This window comes from Dipodomys ordii, unplaced genomic scaffold (genome assembly GCF_000151885.1).
Source record: "Dipodomys ordii isolate 6190 unplaced genomic scaffold, Dord_2.0 Scaffold55, whole genome shotgun sequence".
Classification (NCBI taxonomy): Eukaryota; Metazoa; Chordata; class Mammalia; order Rodentia; family Heteromyidae; genus Dipodomys; species Dipodomys ordii.
The window spans coordinates 4122093-4144231 of NW_012267271.1; the positions used below are offsets into that span (position 1 = coordinate 4122093).

The following is a 22139-nucleotide window of genomic DNA, read 5'->3' on the forward strand; positions in this document are numbered from 1 at the left end:
AGAAAACACCAGTCAACATTCCTCTGATCCCACGGCTAGGTTTATTACACTTGTTCTCTTCTTTTACGAGATTAAAATCATCCAAACGCAGGACAGAAGTCAGCTCGAGTCCCTCCATTCGTAGAAACTGCTGAGTCCCAGCCTGATGTGACACTGGGAGCTGGGCTGTGGATGCGGGGAATGTGGAGCCAGGACAATGGCATGGTGGATGGGGGTGAGGGGACAGCCCAGGACAGACAGGGCAGCCACGAGACTCAGTCCCTGAGTTACAATTCACATTAAGAAAGCTCAGGCTGCAGGAAGAGGTCAAGGCTCAGTTGAGGTTCCGGGGTGACCAGGGTTCCATGGGGAAGGCAGCAAAGGCCACAGTGCCTCTCACCAGGTGAGAGGCCAGGTCCTTTGGCCTGTGTCCTTGGCTTAGCCAACACCCTTGACTTTTTACCCTGGGTCCCACTGGCCAGCAAGCTCAGGACAAGGGCTTTCCTGTGTGGTCTGGCCAGAGGCGGCAAGGATGCCCCAAGTGTCAGAGGAAGAAGGCGATCCGAGAGGCCACAGTCTTGCAGCCGTTGGAGGAGAAGAGCTGCTCATCCTCAGGGAAGAAGGTAGCACTGTCTAGTACAGCCCGGACCACCTCTTCCCGGGGCTCTAGGCCCAGCTGGGCCAGCTCATTGAGCACACAGTGCCTTACATGATGCCTCTGGAGCGGGAGGAAGGGCACTATGGCGTCCAGCAGGTGTTCCTCCAGGATGCCCGAGCGCCAGAAGCCATCTAGGAGGTGAAGGGAGACACACACACAGACACATGCTCAAAGGGGGAGAAGCCCACACCCAACGGGCAGCAGGATGTGGCATAGGCTCAGGGCCTGTATGACTCACTGAGGTCACAGAGACGGGAGCAGAGAAGCCTGGGCTCAAAACTAGAGGGCCAGATGTCAAAGCTGCAGACTCCCACGAACACGGCCCACCCCAATACATCTGGCCCATTGAGTTTGGGTGTGAAGCCACCCTGGTAGACTCCTGAGTCAACTCACGGTGGGGGTTGTCCAGCACAGCCCGGGAAATGGTGGGCTCCAGTTCCTGCAGGCTGATCTCCTCCCGTTCCCTGCGGCTGCGCCAGGCCTCCAGAACCACCTGGTTGATCTGCTCACCACCAGAGTTGCTGAAATCATGGAGAACCCAGGCTGAGACTTAGCCCTTTCTTCCCTAAGAACACCTAATCAGGCCTGGGAGCTCAGCTCAGTGTGGCAGGAGCCAAAGCAGAGAGAACACTGCCCTCCCCTCCAGCTGTATGTCAGCATGACTGTGTGACTTGTGCACATGTGGTGCACTTCACTCTGCACCACACGTGTGTGTCCCTTAACTGACTTTCTTCTGGCCAGCCCCCGGGAGGACAATGGGGCATTAACATCAGCCCAGCTGTTCAGAAGAGGTAGAAAGCAGTTTCAGAAGGAACACAGCTAGAATTCAGTCCTTAGTTCCCCAGGCAGTGTTCTCTGACCACAAAAGAACTTTTTTTTTTTAAGCCAGTACTGGGGCTTGAACTCAGGACTTGGGTACTCTCCCTTAGCTTTTTCACTCAGGTTGGTGCTCTACCACTTGGGTTATAGCTCTACTTTCAGCTTTTTACTGGTTAATTGGAGATAAGAGTCTCACAGACTTTCCTGCCCAGGCTGGCTTCACACCATGATCCTCAGATCTCAAACTTCTGAGTAGCTAGGATTACAGCGTGAGCCACTAGCACAAAAGAATTCTTGACCCGCCAGGAGTCCCCTCTTGGGAGGCTCCCAGAATGGCTTTGAGAATAACATCACTAGTGAGAGCTGAGGGGCTGGGCAGTGCCTCCACTTCTACTGGGAGCGCAGCCAAGACTAGGCTGACATGTGACCCCTGCTGCCCTTTTTTTTTTTCTTTAAATCGGTCGTGGGGCTTGAACTCTGGGCCTGGCCGCTGTCCCTGAGCTCTTCAGCTCAAGGCTAGCGCTTTACCACTTGAGCCACAGCGCCACTTCTTTCCCCCCTGCTGGCCTTCTAACAAGCATCTTCCCCCCAGTGCCATGCCCAGCAGCCCCCACCTGATGAAGATGAAGATGGCTTTGCGATAGTTGGTCCCATACACAACCCAGGAGGAGCCCAGGAACGGTCGCAGGACCTCCATCAGGCCTGGGGGCAGCTTATCCATCTCATCGAAGAGGAAGAGGGAACGGCCACAGGCGGTGAGGTTCCCCTGGACCCAGCTCTTAAGATCTTTCTATGGGAAGAGGCAAGAGTTCCAGGAGGGGCCAGAGGTATTCCACCAACCCTCTAACTTCTTTCCACATCAAGAAACCACCCCTATGGGCTGGGAAGGTGGCTTGGTGGTAGGGTGCTTGCCTAGCATGCATGAAACCCTGGGTTCCATTCTTCAGTACCACATAAACAGAAAAAGCCAAAAGTAGTGCTGTGGCTCAAGTGGGAGAGCACTAGACTTGAACAAAAGAAGCTCAGTGCCCAAGCCCTGAGTTCAAGTTCAAGTTCCAGGCCCTGGCAAAAAATAAAAATAATCTTAGGGGAAAAAAAAACATCTTCCCAGGGAGATATGCTTTCCTAGAGAGTACACTTAGTGGACACTGATGGTAAAACACTGGCTAAGAGAGGGGCATAGACTTTCCCAAGGTCACACAGCCTGGCACACAAACCCATGTGCCCACCTCTCAGTTCAAGCTCTTTCCATGACTGCTTCCATTGACAAGAAAAGGCTCCCTCCTATCCCTGAACCTGCTCAACAGAGCTGACAGCAGAAACTGATCAGCCAGACAATGGTGGTGTTTTGTCAAGTGCTTCCTCTGAGCCCTAAATGAACCCTACACGGAGATGATGAAGCAGTGACAAACACAGGTGTTCAATAAGTGTATCTGTAATTGTGTGATCCCAGGTCCCTCTCAACAGCTCTGGCCAGAAGATACCACTACCTCACCGTTCTCTACCCTCCCCCAACACACACCAAAGAGAGAACTCCCAGCCAGGTAGAAGGGCACCACCCCAAGCTCTGTTTAGGAAAGTGTCCTAAGGGCTGAAACTCCACATGGCTGTGTAATCTGAGCAGAAGTGACTCCCTTCTCTGGGCTCTAGACTCATTTCTCAGGGTCTACCATACCACGATGCAGGCGAAAAGATATGTAGGACACATTCAGCCTACCTTGTAGCGCTCGATGTGGCTGGGGTGTGGGAAGTGTATAATGGGGGAAAAATGGTGCACATGGGGGCTGCGGAGGCCACCCCGGAAGAGGTAGCGCGCCAGCAGGGAGCTGACATAGGACTTGCCCGTGCCGGTCCAGCCGTGCAGGGAGAGGACCAGCGGCTTCGCAGGGGTGGGGTCCTGCAGGAAGGCCTTCAAAGACTTCACCACCAGGGCTCTGGCCAGGTGCTGGCCAGCCAGGTGCTGAGCCAGGTCACACTCCAAGCCTAGAGCCAGAGGAGACAGTGCCACGGCTGAAGTCACTTGCCCAGGTAGACAGGAGGTTGGCGGGAAGAATCATGTCTGGAATCTGGTCCCGGGAACCCGGTGTGTGGGACGTTTGTCCTGGGGTGGACAGGGCGCGAGCCCCCGGAGCTCGGCAGCGCCCTCACCAGGCGCATCTCCAGATTGCACCAGCCTGGCGCGAGCGCGGGCTGTCAACAAGGTCCGGCCCTGCGACCGTCCAGGCAGATTTCTCCCAGGACTCCCCGGCTCGGACGCCCTAGATGCCCACCTCCGGGGCCCTGCTGCCAGAGGCCCTTGTCCCGGGACCCCAATGAACAACCTCCCGATCCAGGCTCTCCGCCCGTCCCCTCCGGGCTGGGCCCGCTTCCGGCCCTGCCAGTGAGGGGCCCGCCCCCCCGCGGCCCGCCCCCAGTCCACAGAGCGACGGCCCCGGGCCTGGCCCCCCGCCCGCCCGCCCGCCCGCCCGCCCGCCGCCCGCCTCCGGCCCTCGGCCCCTCACCTGGCAAGTCCGGCCGGAAGTCGCACTCACAGAAGGAGCCGAAGTTGCAGCGCAGAGAAGCCACGTCCCAAGCGGCGGCCGCGACCGAGACCAGCCCGAGGAGCCCGAGGAACGAGCCCCAGGGCCGGCAGCCGCGCGTCGCAGCCGCCATCCGGGAGAGGCCCGAGCTCCTTGAGGAGACGCCCACCGCCTCGACCTGCGAACTACAACTCCCGGCGTGCACCGCTCCGTCGCGGCCACGCCCATCCCCCTGCCACACGGAGCTCTCCCTCCCGCGCGTCTCTAAGGCCGGCTCGACCTCGCACAGCAGTACCGGAGAGTGGCCTCCAGCGGGCGCCGGAGAACCGTCCAATCCTATAAGGGTGGGCCTTGTTCCCATGGCCACCGTAACCAGGGACCATCACCTTAGCTCAGAAAAAAATAAAGGAGTACAACCACAAAGGGTGACGTAACAGTTATAAGAAAAACTTGCACGGAAATCTACCTCTTGCAAAGCGCCTTTTTCAATGCGTGTTTTTTTTCCTTTTGTGTGGCAAGAGGGTTCACTTAGATACAGCTTTTGATGAGTACCTTTGGCTATTAGCATCAGGAGACTTACACGGGTATTCTAATAGTAGCTACTATACAGAGATGTGATATTTCAATGAGATGGAGGCACATAAGGTATTTTGGCTCCAAATGTAATCAAAAAATTATCTTTGTTGGTCCATTAAGTGTGAACTGTGGTGCGTCTTACCTAGCAGCTTCTACACACTAAAGGCTTTAATCAGTCCCAGGAGACAGGTTCCATTATTCTTACTTTATTGAATTTGGGACCCAAGAGATTAAGCCTCTTATTCAAGTTCCCCCAGCAAATAACTAATAGAACTAAACCTGTGTCCAGTTGCTGCCAAAGGTTTAACATGCCATTTCATGCATCAACCTCAAGGTCAAAGGGTTCAGAGGCACAGGGCCCTAGATGCATCAAATTCAATGAACAAGCACCTGGAGCTCCCAGCTTGACTCAGGCTCACGTCGATTCATGTTGTCCACCTCTACTTCTCCCACCTTCTCCTGGCAGCCTTCCTGGTCCAATGTCAAAGATCCTTTTCCTACTCACCCCAACACACACACACACACACACACACACACACACACACACACAGAAAAAATAGTGGCACATACAGAAAAATCACTACTAATTTCAGGCTTTGAAATATGACTTCAGAAGTCTTGGTGTGTGTGTGTGTGTGTGTGTGTGTGTGTGTGTGTCTGTGTTCACACTGGGGCTTGAACTCAGGGCTTTGGGTTTTCATGCTGCTCAAGGCTGGTGTTCCACCACTTGAGCCACAACTTCATTTCTGGCTTTTTGCTGATTAACTAGAGATAAGAGTCTCTCAGGGCTGGGAAGGTGGCTTAGTGGTAGAGCGCTTGCCTCACATGCCTGAGGCCCTGGGTTCGATTCCTCAGCACCACACAAACAGAAACAGCCAGAAGTGGCACTGTGGCTCAAGTGGTAGAGTGCTCTCCTTGAGCTGAACAGCTGAGGGACAGTGCCCAGGCCCAGAATTCAAGCCCCACAACTGACCAAAAAAAAAAAAAAAAAAAGTCTCTCAGATTTTCCTGCCCTGACTAGCTTCAAACCGTGATCCTCAGATCTAGGCCTCCTGAGTAGCTAGGATTATAGATGTGAGCCACTACACCCAGGTACTAGTTCTCACTACTGAGGGGGGAAAAAAAAGAACTCTGGCCAGGACATTCAGGTTGTATTAGCCTTCACGTCCTCCCACTGTGACTGGGAAACGTCCCTTCTCTCCCCAGATCTGTTTTTCCACAGCACATTTGTGATCCGAGACTTCCAAGAGCGCTTCCACCAAAAACATCTCAGCTTTTGGGCTGTGTATGTGAGAACCAGTGCTGTGGCTTCCTGGAGCAGGCATGAGTCAAGAGGAGAAAAGGGTAAGCCAGTTCTCCCAGTGGGTTGAATTGGCTGTCTTCCCACCCCTGCCCTTTGAGCTCTTCAGGAGAAGGCCTGGGGATCATACCTACCATGACCCTGGCTCTTGGCGTAATCTGGTCTGTGGAACCCAGGTATTTGTTGAATACTTTTTCATCTTTTTTTTTTTTTTTGGTGATACTTGGGTTTGAGGTCTGGGCCTCATGCTGGCTAGGCAGGCACTCCATCATTTGAGTCTTTCTACTAAGCCCAAGTTTTCTACCTTTTACCTGAGAAAGAGTGCTCCTTTCTTCCTTGAAGCCCCTTGAGCAACAGAAGAAAGAGTCATAAAAGTTTATTGTATGAAAGAAAAAGCATGGTTTCTGTACATCTATTTACAGAACGGACTTATTTACAGTAGCAAGATGGAGGCCTTGGTGCCAGTGTGCAGATGCCTGGAGAAGAGGGAAGAGGTATGGAGCCTTCCCATGGCTCAAACACGGGGAACCTCGCAGAAAGCGGGGACCACAGAAGCTGGTGGGGGGCTAGGGGATCCTGTCCTTCCTGAAGACTCAGAAGGGTATGTCCAAGAGGCAGAGCCAAGAGTCCACACAGGACCCTGGAGGTGCAAGGAGGTCCTGGAGTTGAACCCAGAACATTCTTGGGCTGATCACAGTGTCCCTGGGGTGCTCTGGGGAAAAGGCCTCTGCTCACCCCCCAGTTTGCCTGAGGCTGCAGAGGGGAAAGATGGCTAAGGGTCACAGCTCGCTGGATCGGACTGCAGGCTCCAACTTGTGGGACAGCGCAGTGAGGACCTTGTCGAATTTCTCATAGCGTCGGGCCTGGCTGCTGGTGGCACCTTGGCTGCCCCAGAGGAGGCGCATCTGGAACTCGGTGCTGAACACCTCCAGGAGCTCTGGCCGGGCCTGGAACCCTGAAAGGAGGAGGTGGGTACAGGGTCAGGGAACAACTTCTGGCTGGGGAGGCTCGGGCTCCAGGGATCCCACTCCTAGGCTCCTTTCCCTCATTCTGCCGAAATTCAGTCTGTGGATGAACATGACTATACAAATTAACATCCAGTCTTTCTTCAACTATCTGTAACATACAGTTTTAAAGACTAGACAATAATTGTGTGCAAGCGTTGCTGGCGATGGAAGCCAGGGCTTCCTGCATGCCAGGCAACTGCTCTACTACAGAACTACATCCTCAGCCCTTAAAAAAGAACATATTCATGTTAATATTTTGGGAGATCTTAGAAGATCTTTCTTTTTAAATTTTTTTATTGTCTAGGTGATGTATAGAGGGGTTACAGTTAACTAAATAAGGTAATAAGTACCTATCTTGTCAAACTTATTACCCTTTCCTTCTCCTACTTGCCTTCACCGCAACCCCTTTCCTTTCTTGTCTTATATTTATCTATAAGCTCCATTTTTAAAGAAACATATATACATTTTCCAATTTATATATATGCTCTCTAAAGAAGAAAGTATGAAAAAATATAACAGAATATCCCAGAATATTTACTTCTGGGTAACTGTGTGTTACTACTTGAGCCACAGTCCCACTTCCAACATTTTGGTAGTTAATTGGAAATAAAAGTCTCACAGAGGGGCTGGGAAGGTGGCTCAGTGGTAGAGCGATTGCCTTGCATGCATGAGGCCCTGAGTTCGATTCCTCAGCACCACATAAGCAAAAAGAAAAAAGCCAGAAGTGGCGCTGTGGCTCAAATGGTAGAGCGCTAGCCTTGAGCTGAAGAGCTGAGGGACAGCGCCCAGGCCCGGAGTTCAGGCCCCACGACTGGACCCCCCCCCAAAAAAAAAAGTCTCACAGATTTTTCTGCTTGAGCTGGCTTAGAACCTCAGTCCTCTGATCTCAGCCTCCCCAAGTAGCTAGGATTACAGACATGAGCCACCAATACCTGGCTTTAACTCTTATTTTTGCTCTATTGTAATTTCTGTCTCCAGTGGACTTTTGTGGCTTGAATTTACTGACGAAAGTAAATGAGAGACAGTGTCAAACCACTTTCTCTCTGCACCTTTCCAGAGAAGGAGTTCTGTGTCCCGCCATATTGAACTCCTTGATGACTGAGCAGGTCTCTCCATACCAGGGCCTGGGCTGGGCACCTTTACAAACCACCTGGGAAGCAGGCCTATCAGATGCACACTTCACAGATGAGAATACGGAGGCCCAGCAAAGCTTAGACACGCAGCTAAGCTGCTCTGCATCATGGCTGACACCTCACCTGACAGTTTGTCTAACAACTGCTTGTTGAGGTAGGGAGCGAGAGAAAGGAGTCAGGAGAGAAGGCAGGGCAGAGGGATAGATGCTTGGAGGAAGGCAATACACTGGAGGAGAGCAGGATCCCGACGATGTTATGGCCACTCACCCTGCAGCTTGACTTCAGCGTTGGTGTGGTAGAGGCCTCCGTGGTGTGCCACTGTGCGAGCGGCCTGGAGGTGAGCCAGAACCACCTCCACACCATGCTCCGTGCTGCCCCAGGGCTCGGGGCCCTCAGCAGGGGCTGAGTCACACTCCAGCAGACTGATGAGTGGCAGGATGTGGGGGAAAGTGGTGTTGCTCAGTGGAGGCCCTTCTGTGGGGGGAGGGGAGGATAATGGATAAGTGCTTAGAGACCTTGCAGGCCTGAAGCTGAGGGGAGGGAGAAAATGGACCTGCCTGAGGGCCCAGCTCAAGCCCCAAGGGATCCTGGCTCCTGGGATTGACTCTTCCTTTTCCATTTCATAAATAAACTCCACCAGGGCTAAAGCCTAGAGTTGGGCATGGCTTACACCCATTTAGAGAGTGAACTCCATCAAGCTCTCCTCATGATCCACACCGGGAGAGTCTGCCCAGAGTGCTGGCACGCGTCTAAGGCCACACAGCAAGGAGGTGGTTACCTTTGCCCTCGTTAAGGCTCTTGAGAAAAGGCTTCAGCTTCTTCTCGTACAGGAGAGCACCCTCCGTATGCCGCTGTCGCAGTGTCACCCATGTCTGCTCCAGCCGGGAAATCTGGGGAGACCAGACTGTGAGAGTCCAGCCAGGGCAACAGCCCGCCAGGGCGGCTGGCACAGGCCGCCCCGCCCAGTCACCACCTAGGTGGGATAGTTTACTGATCACTAACTGGAAGTCAGTTTAACTCAGAGTGCGCCTCATTCATCTTAAATGTGGAGAAACTGAGGCCCAGGGAAGGGGAAGAAAGAAATTGATCTTGGTCAATCCTTGGAAAACTCAATTCTCCTCTGTCTCCAACATTTTTAGGGGGGAGCGAGTGGTAGTGGGGTTTTGAACTCAGGGCACCCAGCTGGCCAGGCAGTGGCTCTGTCACTTGAGCCACGCCCCCCGCCCCAGCCCTCAAATGCCTAGAAATCGCAAATCTTTTCCTGTTCCCACACAGAGCCAACCCCAAGGAACACGCCCCAGGGCTCTTCCAGATACTGGAGTGGGACCCTGTACCTGGGCCATGTCCAAGGCGCTCATAACCGCCGCGAAGCTGAACATGTTGCCCATGGTGCCTCTAAGCTCGGCCGCCAGCTGGATGGTTTTGTGCAGCAGCGCTGCCCGCTCCTCCGCCGAGCCTGTGCAGCCCAGGATGTCCACGGCCAGCATGATGGACATGGTGTGGAACCTGTGGAGGGAGCATGGGGAGAGAGGCGGGGTCAAGGTCAGGGAGAGAGGTTGTGATGGGTTAGAAAGATTGGGAGGCGTGGCCAGAACCACGGAAACAAGGCTAAGGGCTTTTGATTGGTCAGAAAAAGTTAGAGGCGGGACAAGGACGCTCAAGAGGTGGGGCTTATGACTGTCCAGTGAAGCTCATCGTGGAGAGTTGGTGGTGGGATCTTTTTGGATTTTTATTTCTTTTTTGCCAGTCCTGGGGCTTGAACTCAGGCCTGCGCACTGTCCCCTAAGCCTCTCTCTGCTCAAGGCTAGCACTCTACCACTTGAGCCACAGCGCCACTTCCGGCTTTTTCTGTGTATGTGGTACTGAGGAATGGAACTCAGGGCTTCATGCATGCTAAGCACGCACTCCACCACTGAGCCACCTTCCCAGCCCCAAGTCTGAGATTCTTCTCTCCCACTAACCACCAAAACGTGGAGCTGTGTCTCAAGTTGTAGAGTGCCAACCTTGAATGAAGAAGCTCTGGCCTGAGTTCAAGCCTAGAACCAGCACCAAAAAATAAAAAGGGGGGTGAGTAGGTCAGGAATTGGGAATTGTGGGCGGGACCAAAGCTGACAGAAAAGGGATGCAAAAAGAGAATCCAGAGATAAGAGATAAAGTCTTGGAGATACCAGATTGCTTTGAGTTGAATGAGATGTGATTGGCCAATGGGATAAAGCGTAGCCAAACTTTAGCAGGGCTCGATTGGGAGACTGGCTGGGAGACAGGCCACACCGCCATAGCCAAGGAAACTGAGGCAGCCCAGGGTTCCTTCCTTAAATGCTAGCCACTAACAGCAGGTGCTTGCCTTGCCTTACCTTTCCAGCAGGTCTAGTCGTAGCTGCCGGCCGTGGGGGAGGGTAAGCAGCTCCAGGCCCCAACGGACTCCCATTAGGGTCTGCATCTCCTTGGTAACGCCCAGTATCCTAGCAACCTGCAAGGACGCCCAGAGGGCTGATTAATTTCCTGTCAGGGTTGGTCCAAGCCATCTGGGAGTCAGAGAGGTTTTTGTTTTTATTTCCTAAGAGGGTAGCCAGGCTGGGATGTCAGGTTTGAATCCTAGCACTTCTACTAACCTTCTAACACAAAGCAAGTGACTACCTTTCTAAATGAGCCTCAGTTTGCCCATCTGTGAAATGGGGACAACAGAAAAGCCTCAGAGGTACCTGACATGTTACTCACTTTAAGACCAAGGACTAAAATGCCCTTATTCAAGAGGGAAGCCAGGCACTAGTGGCTTGCACCTGTAATCCTAGCTACTCAGGAAGCTGAGATCTGAGGATCATAGTTTGAAGCCAGCCAGGAAAATCTATGGGACTCAAACTAAGCACCAAAAAAGCTAGAAGTGAGCTGGGTCTCAAGTTGTAGAGTGCTAGCCTTGAGCAAAGAAGCTAAAGGACATCTCCCAGGCCCTGAGTTCAAGCCCCAGAACTGGGACTTTTTTTGTGTGTACAAAAAAAAAAAAAAGAGAGGGCAAACCTGAGGCTCAGCGAGGGAACGGACTTGCCCAATGTCACACATGGGGCTAGAACCCAGGGATCTCCCTTCCTGCCCAAGGCTAGACATGGAGAGACATCCCTGCCTTGTCTTCTTTTTTTTCTTCTCATTTCTGAGCTCTTAAACCAGTGTGGGCACCCCAAACCACAGAAGGAGAAACTGGAGTACAGATAAAACGCGTCCTTAGAGGACCAAAGTCACTTCCTGCTTAGCAAAGGCCCTGGCATTGACAATGTATGGGCTGAGAAAGTATTTTGCTTATTTGTCCACTAGAGGGCGTGGGGGCAGGGAGTCGGGCTTCCTGGAGCAGACCACTAACTTTGAGCAGGCTGGCCAGGGCACTGGGGATATCCCACACCCCATCCCAGTGCCAAACTCCACCAGGTCTCAGGACTGCCAAGTTCTTGTGCCATACTGACACCTGGAGGATATAAGAATATCTTGGTTTGTGCCTTTAAAAAAAATGAGATAGTTGGGCTGGGAAGGTGGCTCGGTGGTAGAGTACATACATGAGGCTTTGGGTTCAATTCCTCAGAACCACATAAACAGAAAAAGCCAGAAGTGGCGCTGTGGCTCAAGTGGTATAGCCTTGAGCTGAAGAGTTAAGGGACAGTGCCCAGGCCCAGAATTCAAGCCCCATGACGGACCAAAAAAAAAAGAGAGAGAGAGAGAGAGAGAGAGAGAGAGTCTTCCTCTGTGGTCCAGTCTGGTTTCAAACTCACTCCATAGCCTAAGCTAGTCTCAAAGTAGTAATGCCCTGCTTGAGTCTCCCTTTGTTGTTGTTATTTTGTTTTGTTTGCTGTGCTTGAGGATTTCACTCAGGGCCTCACACTTATTGGCAAGCAATCAAACCCCTGGTCTTTTTGCTTTTATTTTTCAGATAGGGGGTTACACTTTTGCACAAGCTAGATTCAAACTACAATCTTCCTGCCTCTGTCTCTTAAGTAGCGGGCTTATAGGTACAAGCCTCCATACCTGGACTTGTCTTTTGATTTTTTAATTTTTTGGTAGCATTGAAGTCTGAGCTTAGGGCATCGTGCTTACAATGCAGCCACTCTGCCACTTGAGCCATGCCCCAGGACTGTTGTTTGTGTTTTTATTTATTTTTTGGCTATTCCTGGGGCTTGAACTCAGGGCCTGGGCTCTGTCCCTGAGCTTCTTTTGTTCAAAGCTAGCACTTGAGCCACAGTGCCACTTCCAGCTTTTTCTGTGTATGCGGTACTGAGGAATTGAACCCAGGGCTTTATGCATGCTAGGCAAGCACTCTACCACTGAGCCACATTCCCATCCCCTTGTTTTTTGTGTTGTTTTTTTTTTAACTTGAACTCAGGGTTCTCCCTCTCTTAGCTTTTTTGCTGAAGGCTGGTCATCTATCACTTGAGCCACACTTCTACTCCAGCTTTTTAGTGATTAATTGGAGATAAGAGTCTCTTGGATTTGTCTGCCCAGATTGGTTTTGAACTGTGATCCTGAGATCTCAGCCTCCAGAGTAGCTAGGATTACATGTGTGAGCCATTGATGCCCAGTAGCATTTCTTCTTCCTCCTCTTCCTTCTCCTCTTCCTCCTCCTCCTTCTGGTCATGGGGCTTGAACTCTGGGCTTGGGCACTGTCACTGCACTCTTCAGCTCAAGGCGAGCGCTCTACTGCTTGAGCCACAGCGCCACTTCTGGTTTTCTAGTGGTTTATTGGAGATAAGAGTCTCACAGATTTTCCTGCCTGGGCTGGCTTTGAACTGCAATGCTCAGATCTCAGCCTCCTGAGTAGCTAAGGATTACAGAAATGAGCCACTGGCGCCCAGCTCCCAGTAGCATTCCTTTTAAGGAGGAAATAAGAGACCCAGAGTGACAAAATGACCGGCCAAGTCACAGAGCAGGTACAGGCTAGCTATGGAACCAGAATCCAGGCCTGGGCATCACTAGACCTGGCATCTGGAAGCCAGTCCCTTACCACTTGATTCCTAGTCCTAAACCCAGAGACCAAGGTGCTGTCCCCACCCCAGCACACACCCTCCACCTACCAGGCAGTCAACCTTGGTGACATGCCGGGCCAGCGTCCGGGCGTCCACCTCTGCCAGCAGCTCCTTGACCTTGCGCAGAAGGCCCACCTCCAGTGGCCGGTTGTCTTTGGGAATCAGAAGGGACTGGAAGGTGGCTGGGTTGAAGGAAGAGCTGGATTCCATGACAGGGACTGTGAAGGCCTTGCCCCAGTCCCCCTCGGAGGCCCCATTTTCCGATGGCTCCTTTAGCCTCTCCCCGTAGCTCCTGGCCTGCTGACTGGAGGTGCCCACCGCTGCCCAGTCTCGGCTGCCACGGGCAGGCGGCTGAAGTTGGCAGTAGTGGCCAGAGTCCGGGTCACTGTAGCTGCTGAGGGATGGTGAGGGGGAGGCCTTGCTGAGGGTATGTGAGGGGCTGGCATGAGAGCCCTTGTCCAGTTCCCCAGAGGGCTTCTGAGCACTTCCGGGACATAGTTGGGGCTCACTGGAGCGGCGGATGGCAGGGGAAGCAGGCAAAGCTGTGGCAGAAGGGACTGCAGGGGTAGCGTGGACACGGGTTACTGCAGAAAGGAGCAAGAGAAGACTGATTACCACAATCTCCGCACAAAGTACAGTCCTCCCATCCCTGTTTGCCAGAGAATAGGTTCTACTACTGCGCATGGTAGTGAGCAGTCCCACCACGCTCTGGCAGACTGACTGGCCTTCAGTGATACGCTGCAAGGCCCTGGGCGGCAGGGGCTGGCATCCCCCTGCCATTCGGCCACTGAAGCCTGGGGAGCCACTGAACTGCTCGCAGGAGGCCCCAGGAAGCTAAGCACTTGTAGAGTTCATTACATCCTGTGTCATCATGTTTCAATGTACCAGCAATCATGGTTTACTGGATATGTGTCATGTGCCCAGATATGGTGACAGTTGGGAACCTACTGGTCAAAACACAGTAAAACCATCCTCAAATATCAGAAGCAATAGTGGTACAATGCTTGCCTAGCATGCACGAAGTCCTGCGTTTGATTCTTCAGTACCACATAAACAGAAAAAGCCAGAAGTGGTGCTGTGGCTCAAGTGGTAGAGTGCTAGCCTTGAGGAAAAGAAGCTTAGGGACAGTGCCTAGGTCCTGAGTTCAAGCCCCATGACTGGCAAAAACAAACAAAAAAATCAGAAGCAAGATGGGTTTGTGGTTCACACCTGTAATCCCAGTCCTTGGGAGGCTAAGGCACAAAGTGCACAAGTTCAAGGCCAGCCTAAACAATCTGGTGAGACACTATATCAAAGACAAATAAATAGGGGCTGGGAAGGTGGCTCAGTGGTAGAGCGCTTGCCTTGCATGCTGGAGGCCCTGGGTTCGATTTCTCAGAACCACCTAAGCAGAAAAAAAAATCTGGAAGTGGTGCTGTGGCTCAAGTGGTAGAGTGCTAGCCTTGAGCTGAAGAGCTGAGGGACAGCGCCCAGGCCCAGAGTTCAGGCCCCATGGCAGGACCCAAAAAAAAAAAAAAAAGGTGATACAGTTCAGTGACCTAGTGCTTGCCTAGCATATGTGAAGCCAGAGGTTCAGTCTTCAGTAGTGAGAGAAAAATAAGCAACAACAATAACAAACAAAAGTAAAGCTGGGCATGGTGGTACATGGCTGTAATCCTGACAGAAGGCTAAGGCAGAAGGATCTCAAATTCAAGGCCAGCCTGAGATACATAGCAGACTCTGCCTCAAACACAAACAAAAACAAGAGCCAGGCACTGGTGGCTCACACCTGTAATCTAGTTATTCAAGAGGCTGAGATCTGAGGATCATGGTTCAAAGCCAACTAGGCAGACTGTGAGACTCTTCAACAAACCACCAAAAAGCCAGAAGTAGAGCTGTGACTCAAGTGGTAAAGTGGCAGCCTTGAACCAAAAAAGCTAAGACACAATGTCTAGGCCCTGAGTTTAAGTTTTAGTACAGGCACAGAAATAAATAAATAATTTGTGGGCGGGTGGCTCCCAATGGACTCAGGAGGCTGAGAGACTTAGAGGATCTTGGTTTGAAGCCAGTCTAGGCAGAAAAGTTCTCAGGATTCCATCTCCAGTTAACCAGCAAAATGCTGGACTGGAAGCATGGTCCAAGTAGTAAGAGTGCCAGCCATAAGTAAGGAAGCTGAGCAAGAATACAAGGTTCTAAGTTCCAGCCCCGATACTGGCACAAAAATAGATAAATAAAAATAAGGCCCAGCCAACCTGGCTTGAGCCAGCCCTTTGTAGCAAAGGCTGCATTAAGTTGGCAGAGTCCTAACCAATCAGTGCAGCAGAACTGGCTGGGGGGTGGGAGGAGCTGAGGGTCGCTTCAGGTGGCTGACACATACACACACACCAGAAGCCCACTTCATTCAGTGTCTGGTGGTTAACAGAGGCCTGATGAATGAGGCTGAATGAACACAACAGCCATTCTACCAGAAGGTTCTGGAGGACAGAGCACATGATGACATGATGACATCTGGGTAACAGATCCCCAGCGGCAGCCCCGCTGTCTGCCCCCCTCTTTGTTGCTCTTACCAGTGCTGTAGGCTGGGGAGCTGGGGCACTCGGAGATGGGGGACAGGGGCGAGTGCAGGTCGGGAATCTGGTCCATGCTGAGGGCACAGTTGCGGATGGACTCCCGGGGGTGTGGCAGGGACGTGCTAGGGGGAGACATTGCCATGAGTAGGAGCAGAGGTCAGAGGTCTCAGCCTGCTCCTGGGACCCCCAGCCTCCCCTCTGCCCTCTGAACTTCAGAAGCAGAAAAGGCTTGGGAATTGTCAGATTCTATCTCTCAATGGCCAGGTACAAAACCTAAGAGCTAGGGGAGGAAGGTGCAGCAGGACAGCGGGGGTCAGCTGGCACTGCCCGGGGGGTTCTAGTTGGTATCCCCCCCATATTTCCTTGCACTCTTTCTGCATCCCAATCAGCCTCCTCTCACAAAGCCAAGACAAGGGTGGACACACCCCACGGAGCCCATCAGGCTCCATCAGGCTTCTCTGTGTCTCTCCTGTCCCGGGGAGGAAGGGACACACAGCCAGAACTCTGCTGTTCCTCGCACAAGGTACCTTTGTGCAAATTGGACAATTGTATCCACGCTCCAAGCTCGCAAGGTACACTATCCCCTGTGGGGGCGGAAGCCTTTGCGCAGTCCACAACCTTCCCTTTCCTAGGACCCTTCCTCAGAAAACTCGAGAGAAGGTCCTGGAGATTGGGGCTAGCCAGGAAGGGTGGGGAATCTAATGGCGCCCCCTTGCTGCTCCAGCAGTCTCCACAGACTCTGGATATCTCAGCACAAGAGTGAGTGTGGCCTGCAGATCCTGACATCACTGGTTCTACCCCACAAACCAAGCATACCACTGCCAGCCTACCTATCCATCAAGTCCTTGGCTGGTAGCACCCAACCCTAGAGCTCAGGGAGATGGAGATGAAGGCCTACCCAATGCTGGGGACATGAGACAGTGAGCCTGTCTGCAAAGAGCCAGGGAAGCTGTTTGCAAAAATGAAGAGAACAGGCTTTAGAGTCTGCAAGTTCTGGGTTCAAATCTGAATGCTGCTACACTCCAGCTGTTGGCTTCCCCGGTGTAAGCCTTCCTCTACAGCTATAAAGTAGGGGCTGGACATGTCTCCCCGCTCCCAGGCAGTAAGAGTTGACACGGAGCTGGAGCAGTAGGCTCCCTGAAAATATTAGCTGTTCCACCCTTTCCTGGGTTTGAACTTGATCTTACCCGGCTGCAGGAACAAACAGGTATCATGAACACATTTCTGAGCCAGGCACTGGTGGCTCATGCCTGCAGTCCTAGCTACTTAGTAAGCTGAGATCAGAGTTTGAAGTCAGCCCAGGCAAGAAAGTCTGTGAGATTCTTATCTCCATGAGCCAGTAAAAAGTTAGCTGTGGAGGTGTGACTCAAGTGGTAGAATGCCAGCCTTGAGCACAAAAGCTAAGGAAAAACATCCTGGTCCTGAGTTCAAGCCCCAGTCCTAGCAAGCACTCGCCAGCCTCTCATGGACAAATGGGCCGATGGAGCCCAGCTGACCTGGTGGGGCAGCCGTCACTGCGCGTGACCTTGTCGGCGGTGAGCCCATCGGTCATGGTGACACTGCGCCGTTTCATGTGGCTGCCTTTGGAGCTGGAGGGGCTGGCGGGGCTGGCAGCCTTGCCACCGCCCTGGCCCAGGCCGTAGCTGGCCTCGAGGTAGCGCAGCGGGAAGGTGCGGTTGACTGGGCAGTAGATGATGGCCCCGCTCTGCTCAGACACAGCCTTGCGGCTGCCCACATGATACCGCACCAGGGCAGGCACGTGGTCGAAGCTCTCCTGCTCAAACAGGTACTGAATGTGGGTGTAGCTCTCGCCAGCCTTCACCACCACCTTGTTGATCTTGAAGTGCAAGGCTTGGTTGCGCCAGCGGCACGTGAGCACGTAGTCCCCCAGGCTGGTGAGCGAGTCCCGGATGAGGAAGTCACCATTGCGCTGCACCAGGGTTTCAGAGACCTGTGGGAGGCACAGGGAGGCTGGAGGGTGACGGGGATAGAAGAGGGCCAGATCCAGGCTACAGGGACCACCAAAGGGTTACAGGGGATGCCAAGGCCACACCCAGAATGTAGACAATCCAGAAAACTGACATCTAAAGCCTGGGGTCAGGGATAGCACCACTCAGCCAGGACCAAGTCTGGGACAGGAGATTCATGAATGGGAAGGCGTGAGGCCCTGACTGGATAGCACAGAGACCCAGGGCTCAGACCTATCCATTCTCAGCCTCTGTATCTGCCTCAAGCTGCTTTCTCTGGTGAGTCTGCCCCAGCCCACCCCCACCCCCCAGGGACCACCTTAGGGCCAGACTGCTCTTTGTGCAGCTCTCCACTTGTATACTTCTCTCCCCAGGCTCTGACTGTAGGCCTGCTTCTCAGCATCCACCCAGAGCCCCCAGCCCTGCAGGAAAGCCACCACCTCTTTTAGCCCAGGGCCTGGTAGGGCAAGTGTTTGGCCAAGATACAGTGTGGGTGACAAAAGGATCAGGTAACCCATCAAAACTGAGTAGTTCAGCCAGGCACCAGTGGTCATGCCTGTAATTCTAGCTACTCAGGAGGCTGAGATCTGAGGATTGTGCATGGTTCAAAGCCAGCCTGGCAAGAAAGTCTGTGAGACTCTTAACTCCAATAAACCACTAGAAAACCAGACGTGGTGCTGTGGCTCAACAGCTTTCGCCTTGAGCTGAAGAGCTGAGGGACAGCATCCAGGCCCAGAATTCAAGTCCCACAACTGACAAAAACAAACAAACTGGGTAGTCCAAAGACAGATACCCACTAACCAAACCCACAAGAGACTGATGTATATAGACCAATAATAATAGAATAACAAGTAATAATAAGTCATAACAATAATATTCATTGAGTCACCAGAGTTAGACCTTATGTTAGGCACTTTGAATTATTTCATTTACTCTTCCAATAACCCTTAGGGTCATAACTCGTATTACTCTTTATGGTATAGATGAGGACATTAGGGCTCAGAGATGTGAAGCAACTCTTTCAAGGTCACACAGCCCCAAACTGCAAAGCTGTAATTAATCCCATCCCTCTTGAACTAAAACTATCAAGGAACAGATCAAAACCTATGTGGTGACTGGAGCCAGGGGCTGGGGCTGGCTGAGGTATGTGGAAGGGTCTAGGCAAAGCTGTGGTTCCAACCCAAGGGCCTGCTCACCTCTCGGGGGATACGGCCGTGGTACCAGGCATGGCTGCGGAGGTCTGTGCTGCTGAGCTTCAGTTCTTCCTCCAGCTCCTTGTGCAGTTTCTCTGGTGAAGAGTCGAGGATGTACTTCTCCTTGGAGAACTGGACAGGAAACAACAAGAGTTAGCATTGACTCAAAGCTCTCTTTTCAGTGTGTATTATGTTTATGAGTAGCACTGTGGCTCAAGTGGTAGAGAGCTAGCCTTGAGCACAAAGAGGCTCAGGGACAGTGCCCAGGCCCTGAGTTCAAGCTCCAGGACCAGAAAAAAGAAGGCTGGTGCTATACAACTTGAGCCACCGCTTGACCTCTGACTTTTTGCTAGTTAATTGAGATAAAAGTCTCTTGGAGGACTGAGAAGGTGACTCGGTGGTAATGTGTTTGCCTAGCATGCATGAAGCCCTGGGTGTGATTCCTCAGTATCACATGCACAGAAAAAGCCAGAAGTGGTGCTATGGCTCAAGTAGTAGAGCACTAGCCTTGAGCAAAAGAGCCTCAGGGACAGTGCCCAGGCCCTGAGTTCAAGCTCCAGGACGCACCCCAAAAAAAAAAGTCTCTTGAATTTGTCTGCCCAAACTTGCTTGGAACTGAGATCAGATCTCAGCCTCCTAAATAGCTAGAATGATGGGTGTGAGTCAGCAGTGCCTAGCAAAGCCCCCCTTTTCCCTTCCTCTTATTTTTGGTGATACTCAAGGCCTAGCACTTGCTAAACAGGCGCTGTTACCAGAGTCACACCTAAAGCACTCTTTCCCTCCCTCTTGACTTCACTCTACCCCATGTAAACTTCTGCCCTAGAATGCTGGAGCACTAGAGACCTGCCAGAAATGGCCTTACCCATGGATACCTGTCCCAGCTGGAAGAAAGAAATGTCAAAAATCTCAACTGTTTCCCCTAAAGCATTCAGACTGTGTTCCCAGCCAGACAACAGCAGCATCTGAGCTGGGTGTAGTCAGCACCATGGAGCTGGACAGCGGCAGAGCTTGAGGCTCTTCTAAAGGAGGTGGTTAAGTCTAAGCCAGGCAGGGAGCATAGGCCAGAAGCCTGGGCTTGAACTCTGGTGCGTGCGTGCGTGTGTGTGTGTGTGTGTGTGTGTGCGTGCGTGTGTGTGTGTGTGTGTGTGTGTGTGTGCGTGCGTGTGTGTGTGTGTGTGTGTGTGTGTAAGGGGGAGGGAGGAAGAGTGTTATGGGGCTTAAACTCAGAGCCTGAGTATTGTCCCTCTCTCTTTTTGCTCAAGGCTAGAACTCTACCCCTTTGCACCACAGCTCTACTTCTGGTTTTCTGTTGGTTAATTAGAGATAAGAGTCTCACAGACTTTCCTGCCTGGGCTGACTCTGAATCTTGATAGTCAGATCTCAGCCTCCTGAGTAGCTAGGATTTCAGGGATGAGTGATGAGTGCTTGACCACCACCTTGATCTTAAAATAAGAAGAAGGAGATTTCTACAGGTGAGTCTGGAAGGGGAGGCACAGGTATGGACAGAAGCTCAGGTATGGACACAGACAGCCAGATGGCCTAGAATTCATTCTGGAAGGTGGGCTGCCCAGTGCAAGGGTGGGAGGCAGCCATGCTCAGGAGCAGGGGGCTATACAGATGTGGTCATCATGCAGCTCAGTTCCCCAGGCCCGTGCCCCTTTCTTTTTTTTTTTTTTGGATCCGGTTGTGGGGCCTGAACTCTGGGCCTGGGCGCTGTCCCTCAGCTCTTCAGCTCAAAGCTAGCGCTCTACCACTTGAGCCACCGTGCCACATTCAGCTTTTTTCTTTTTGCTTATGTGGTGCTGGAGAATTGAACCCAGGGCCTCGTGCATGCAAGGCAAGCGCACTACCGCTGAGCCACCTTCCCAGCCCCGCCCGTGCCCCTTTCCAACTCAAGGGACCCTCACCAAATTTGGAAACTACAGCTCAGCTGGGAAGCCCAGCATTGAAGAAAATGCCCACAGTGTGATCTTCCCTCCTGCCCATGGTTTCCTGGTTACGTGGCCTGCTTCTAGAGGTCATCCAATCCCAGAGGGCTCCTACATACTGTCAGGAGATGGGAGCCCCACCATGAGGCACACCCCCACCATACAGCCCAGCCTGACCCTGGCTGACTGTGTCATGTGAGTCATCTGGGCCTTGAGTTCTTCCTCAGGAAAATGGCTGCAAGGATAAGGCCTGCCTCACTCCATAGCCAGGACATTCAGAACAGGGCAGCTCGCACTTGGACACCCACATCACTGTGAGAATGTAAAGGATGCCGAACTTTCTCTTCCTCCAACTCCAGGCCTCAAAAAATGGCTGCTCTAGGAAAGAGATCCAAAAGATAGAAGAGGACAGGCCAGGGAAAGAAGCTGAGTCTCTTCCCAACACCTCTCCTCCCCAGAGACCAAGCATCCTGTGCACCACGCCCAACCTCCTCAGACCTGCCACTCATCTCAGGTCCTCACTCAGTGGCTCCGCCCCCATGTTGCCTGGCTACCCTGATTGGCACTCTCCCTGGACACCATGATTCCAGCTCCTAATATTTCTAGACTCTTCTACTCTCTCATGCAACACTGACTAGCTCCATCTCAGGTTCTGGGCTGCGGCTGAGGCCCAAGGCAACTAGGATGGTCCTTTGGCCTTTTGGGATGCCCATAAAGATAGTGACACTGAACCCCAGGTTTCTAAATGTTTAGGGATTTACTGAGGGCCTCCCTCCTTCCCAGTCAGAGCAGAGTCAGGGGCTCCTTCTCCAAAAGAGAGGATGTTTCTACTAAGCACAAAGAGGATCAGCAAATCCAAGCAAAAGCACAAGGGAGGGCAGGTGGGCAGGGAAGAGCTTGATGGAAGAAGTTAGGACCCTGCAGACAAAGTCAAGGACCAGAGGTAGAGAGTGAGGAGAATGAGAAGCTTCAAAGGAGTTGTGAGCGGCAGGGGCAGGTGCGGCAGCGTTGGGGGCTTCCTGGAGAGCTGGAAATCCCTGAGGTCACAGCAGACACACAAAAGGATGCTGAAAGTTGGGTCAGCTCCTGTTTACGGTGGAGTGTAGCTTTGTGTCTTCAGGAAATAGCAGGAGGAAGGCAGGGCAGGGCCTGCTAGAGATATCTGTGTGGACACTGAAGGGGTGTGAGGAAAGAGCACCAAGGAACCACAGAGATCTAGGAGGATGCTAGAATCTTCTTGGGGGGGGTTAGTTTGGCACAAAAGCCATTTGGCAATGGGCCCGTGAAAATTTGGGCTTCAAGGAGCAGGCAGAGTTCTGTGGACAGATGGTAGGAGTGGGTGGCTTGTACAGGTGCTCGGGGGAAAGGCTGGGCCTGCGGAGGGGAATTCTGCCCATCCTCTGCCCACAGCTGAGCACGATCCGCCAAGGCTTGGCTGAAATTGGTTCATTTCTCAGCTATCCATACATCTCCAAGGGGCTTCTATTCTTGAGGGTTCCTGTCCCCCT

At 52.5% G+C, this 22139-nt stretch overlaps 2 protein-coding genes across 6 annotated transcripts in view; both read right to left on the reverse strand.

Moving 5' to 3' along the window:
* Positions 1–22: 22 nt before the first annotated feature.
* Positions 23–4181, reverse strand: Tor2a (torsin family 2, member A). Of its 4 annotated transcripts, none has more exons than XM_013021525.1 (5): positions 3958–4181; positions 3174–3439; positions 2071–2246; positions 1031–1158; positions 23–768 (listed from the first exon to the last, which is right to left on the reverse strand). In XM_013021525.1, exons 1-5 carry the CDS (start codon positions 4106–4108, stop codon positions 524–526), a joined length of 966 nt encoding a protein of 321 aa, XP_012876979.1. In that variant the 5' UTR covers positions 4109–4181; the 3' UTR covers positions 23–523. The 4 variants fall into 4 exon arrangements, with proteins under 4 accessions (XP_012876979.1, XP_012876980.1, XP_012876981.1 ...); XM_013021526.1 differs by having other exon boundaries at positions 3988–4135; XM_013021527.1 differs by lacking the exons at positions 3174–3439; positions 3958–4181 and adding an exon at positions 2686–3140.
* Positions 4182–6211: 2030 nt separating this feature from the next.
* Sh2d3c (SH2 domain containing 3C) overlaps positions 6212–22139 on the reverse strand; it is a 35452-nt gene continuing 19524 nt past the window's right edge. For both annotated transcript variants that reach the window (XM_013021469.1, XM_013021470.1), the window contains 9 exons: positions 18707–18835; positions 17040–17494; positions 15541–15665; positions 13043–13578; positions 10346–10461; positions 9326–9497; positions 8770–8881; positions 8259–8465; positions 6212–6806 (listed from right to left, as the gene is read on the reverse strand). In XM_013021469.1, the coding sequence (XP_012876923.1) occupies positions 6631–6806; positions 8259–8465; positions 8770–8881; positions 9326–9497; positions 10346–10461; positions 13043–13578; positions 15541–15665; positions 17040–17494; positions 18707–18835 (2028 nt within the window). In that variant the 3' untranslated portion in view covers positions 6212–6630. The remainder of the gene's footprint in view (positions 6807–8258; positions 8466–8769; positions 8882–9325; positions 9498–10345; positions 10462–13042; positions 13579–15540; positions 15666–17039; positions 17495–18706; positions 18836–22139) is intronic.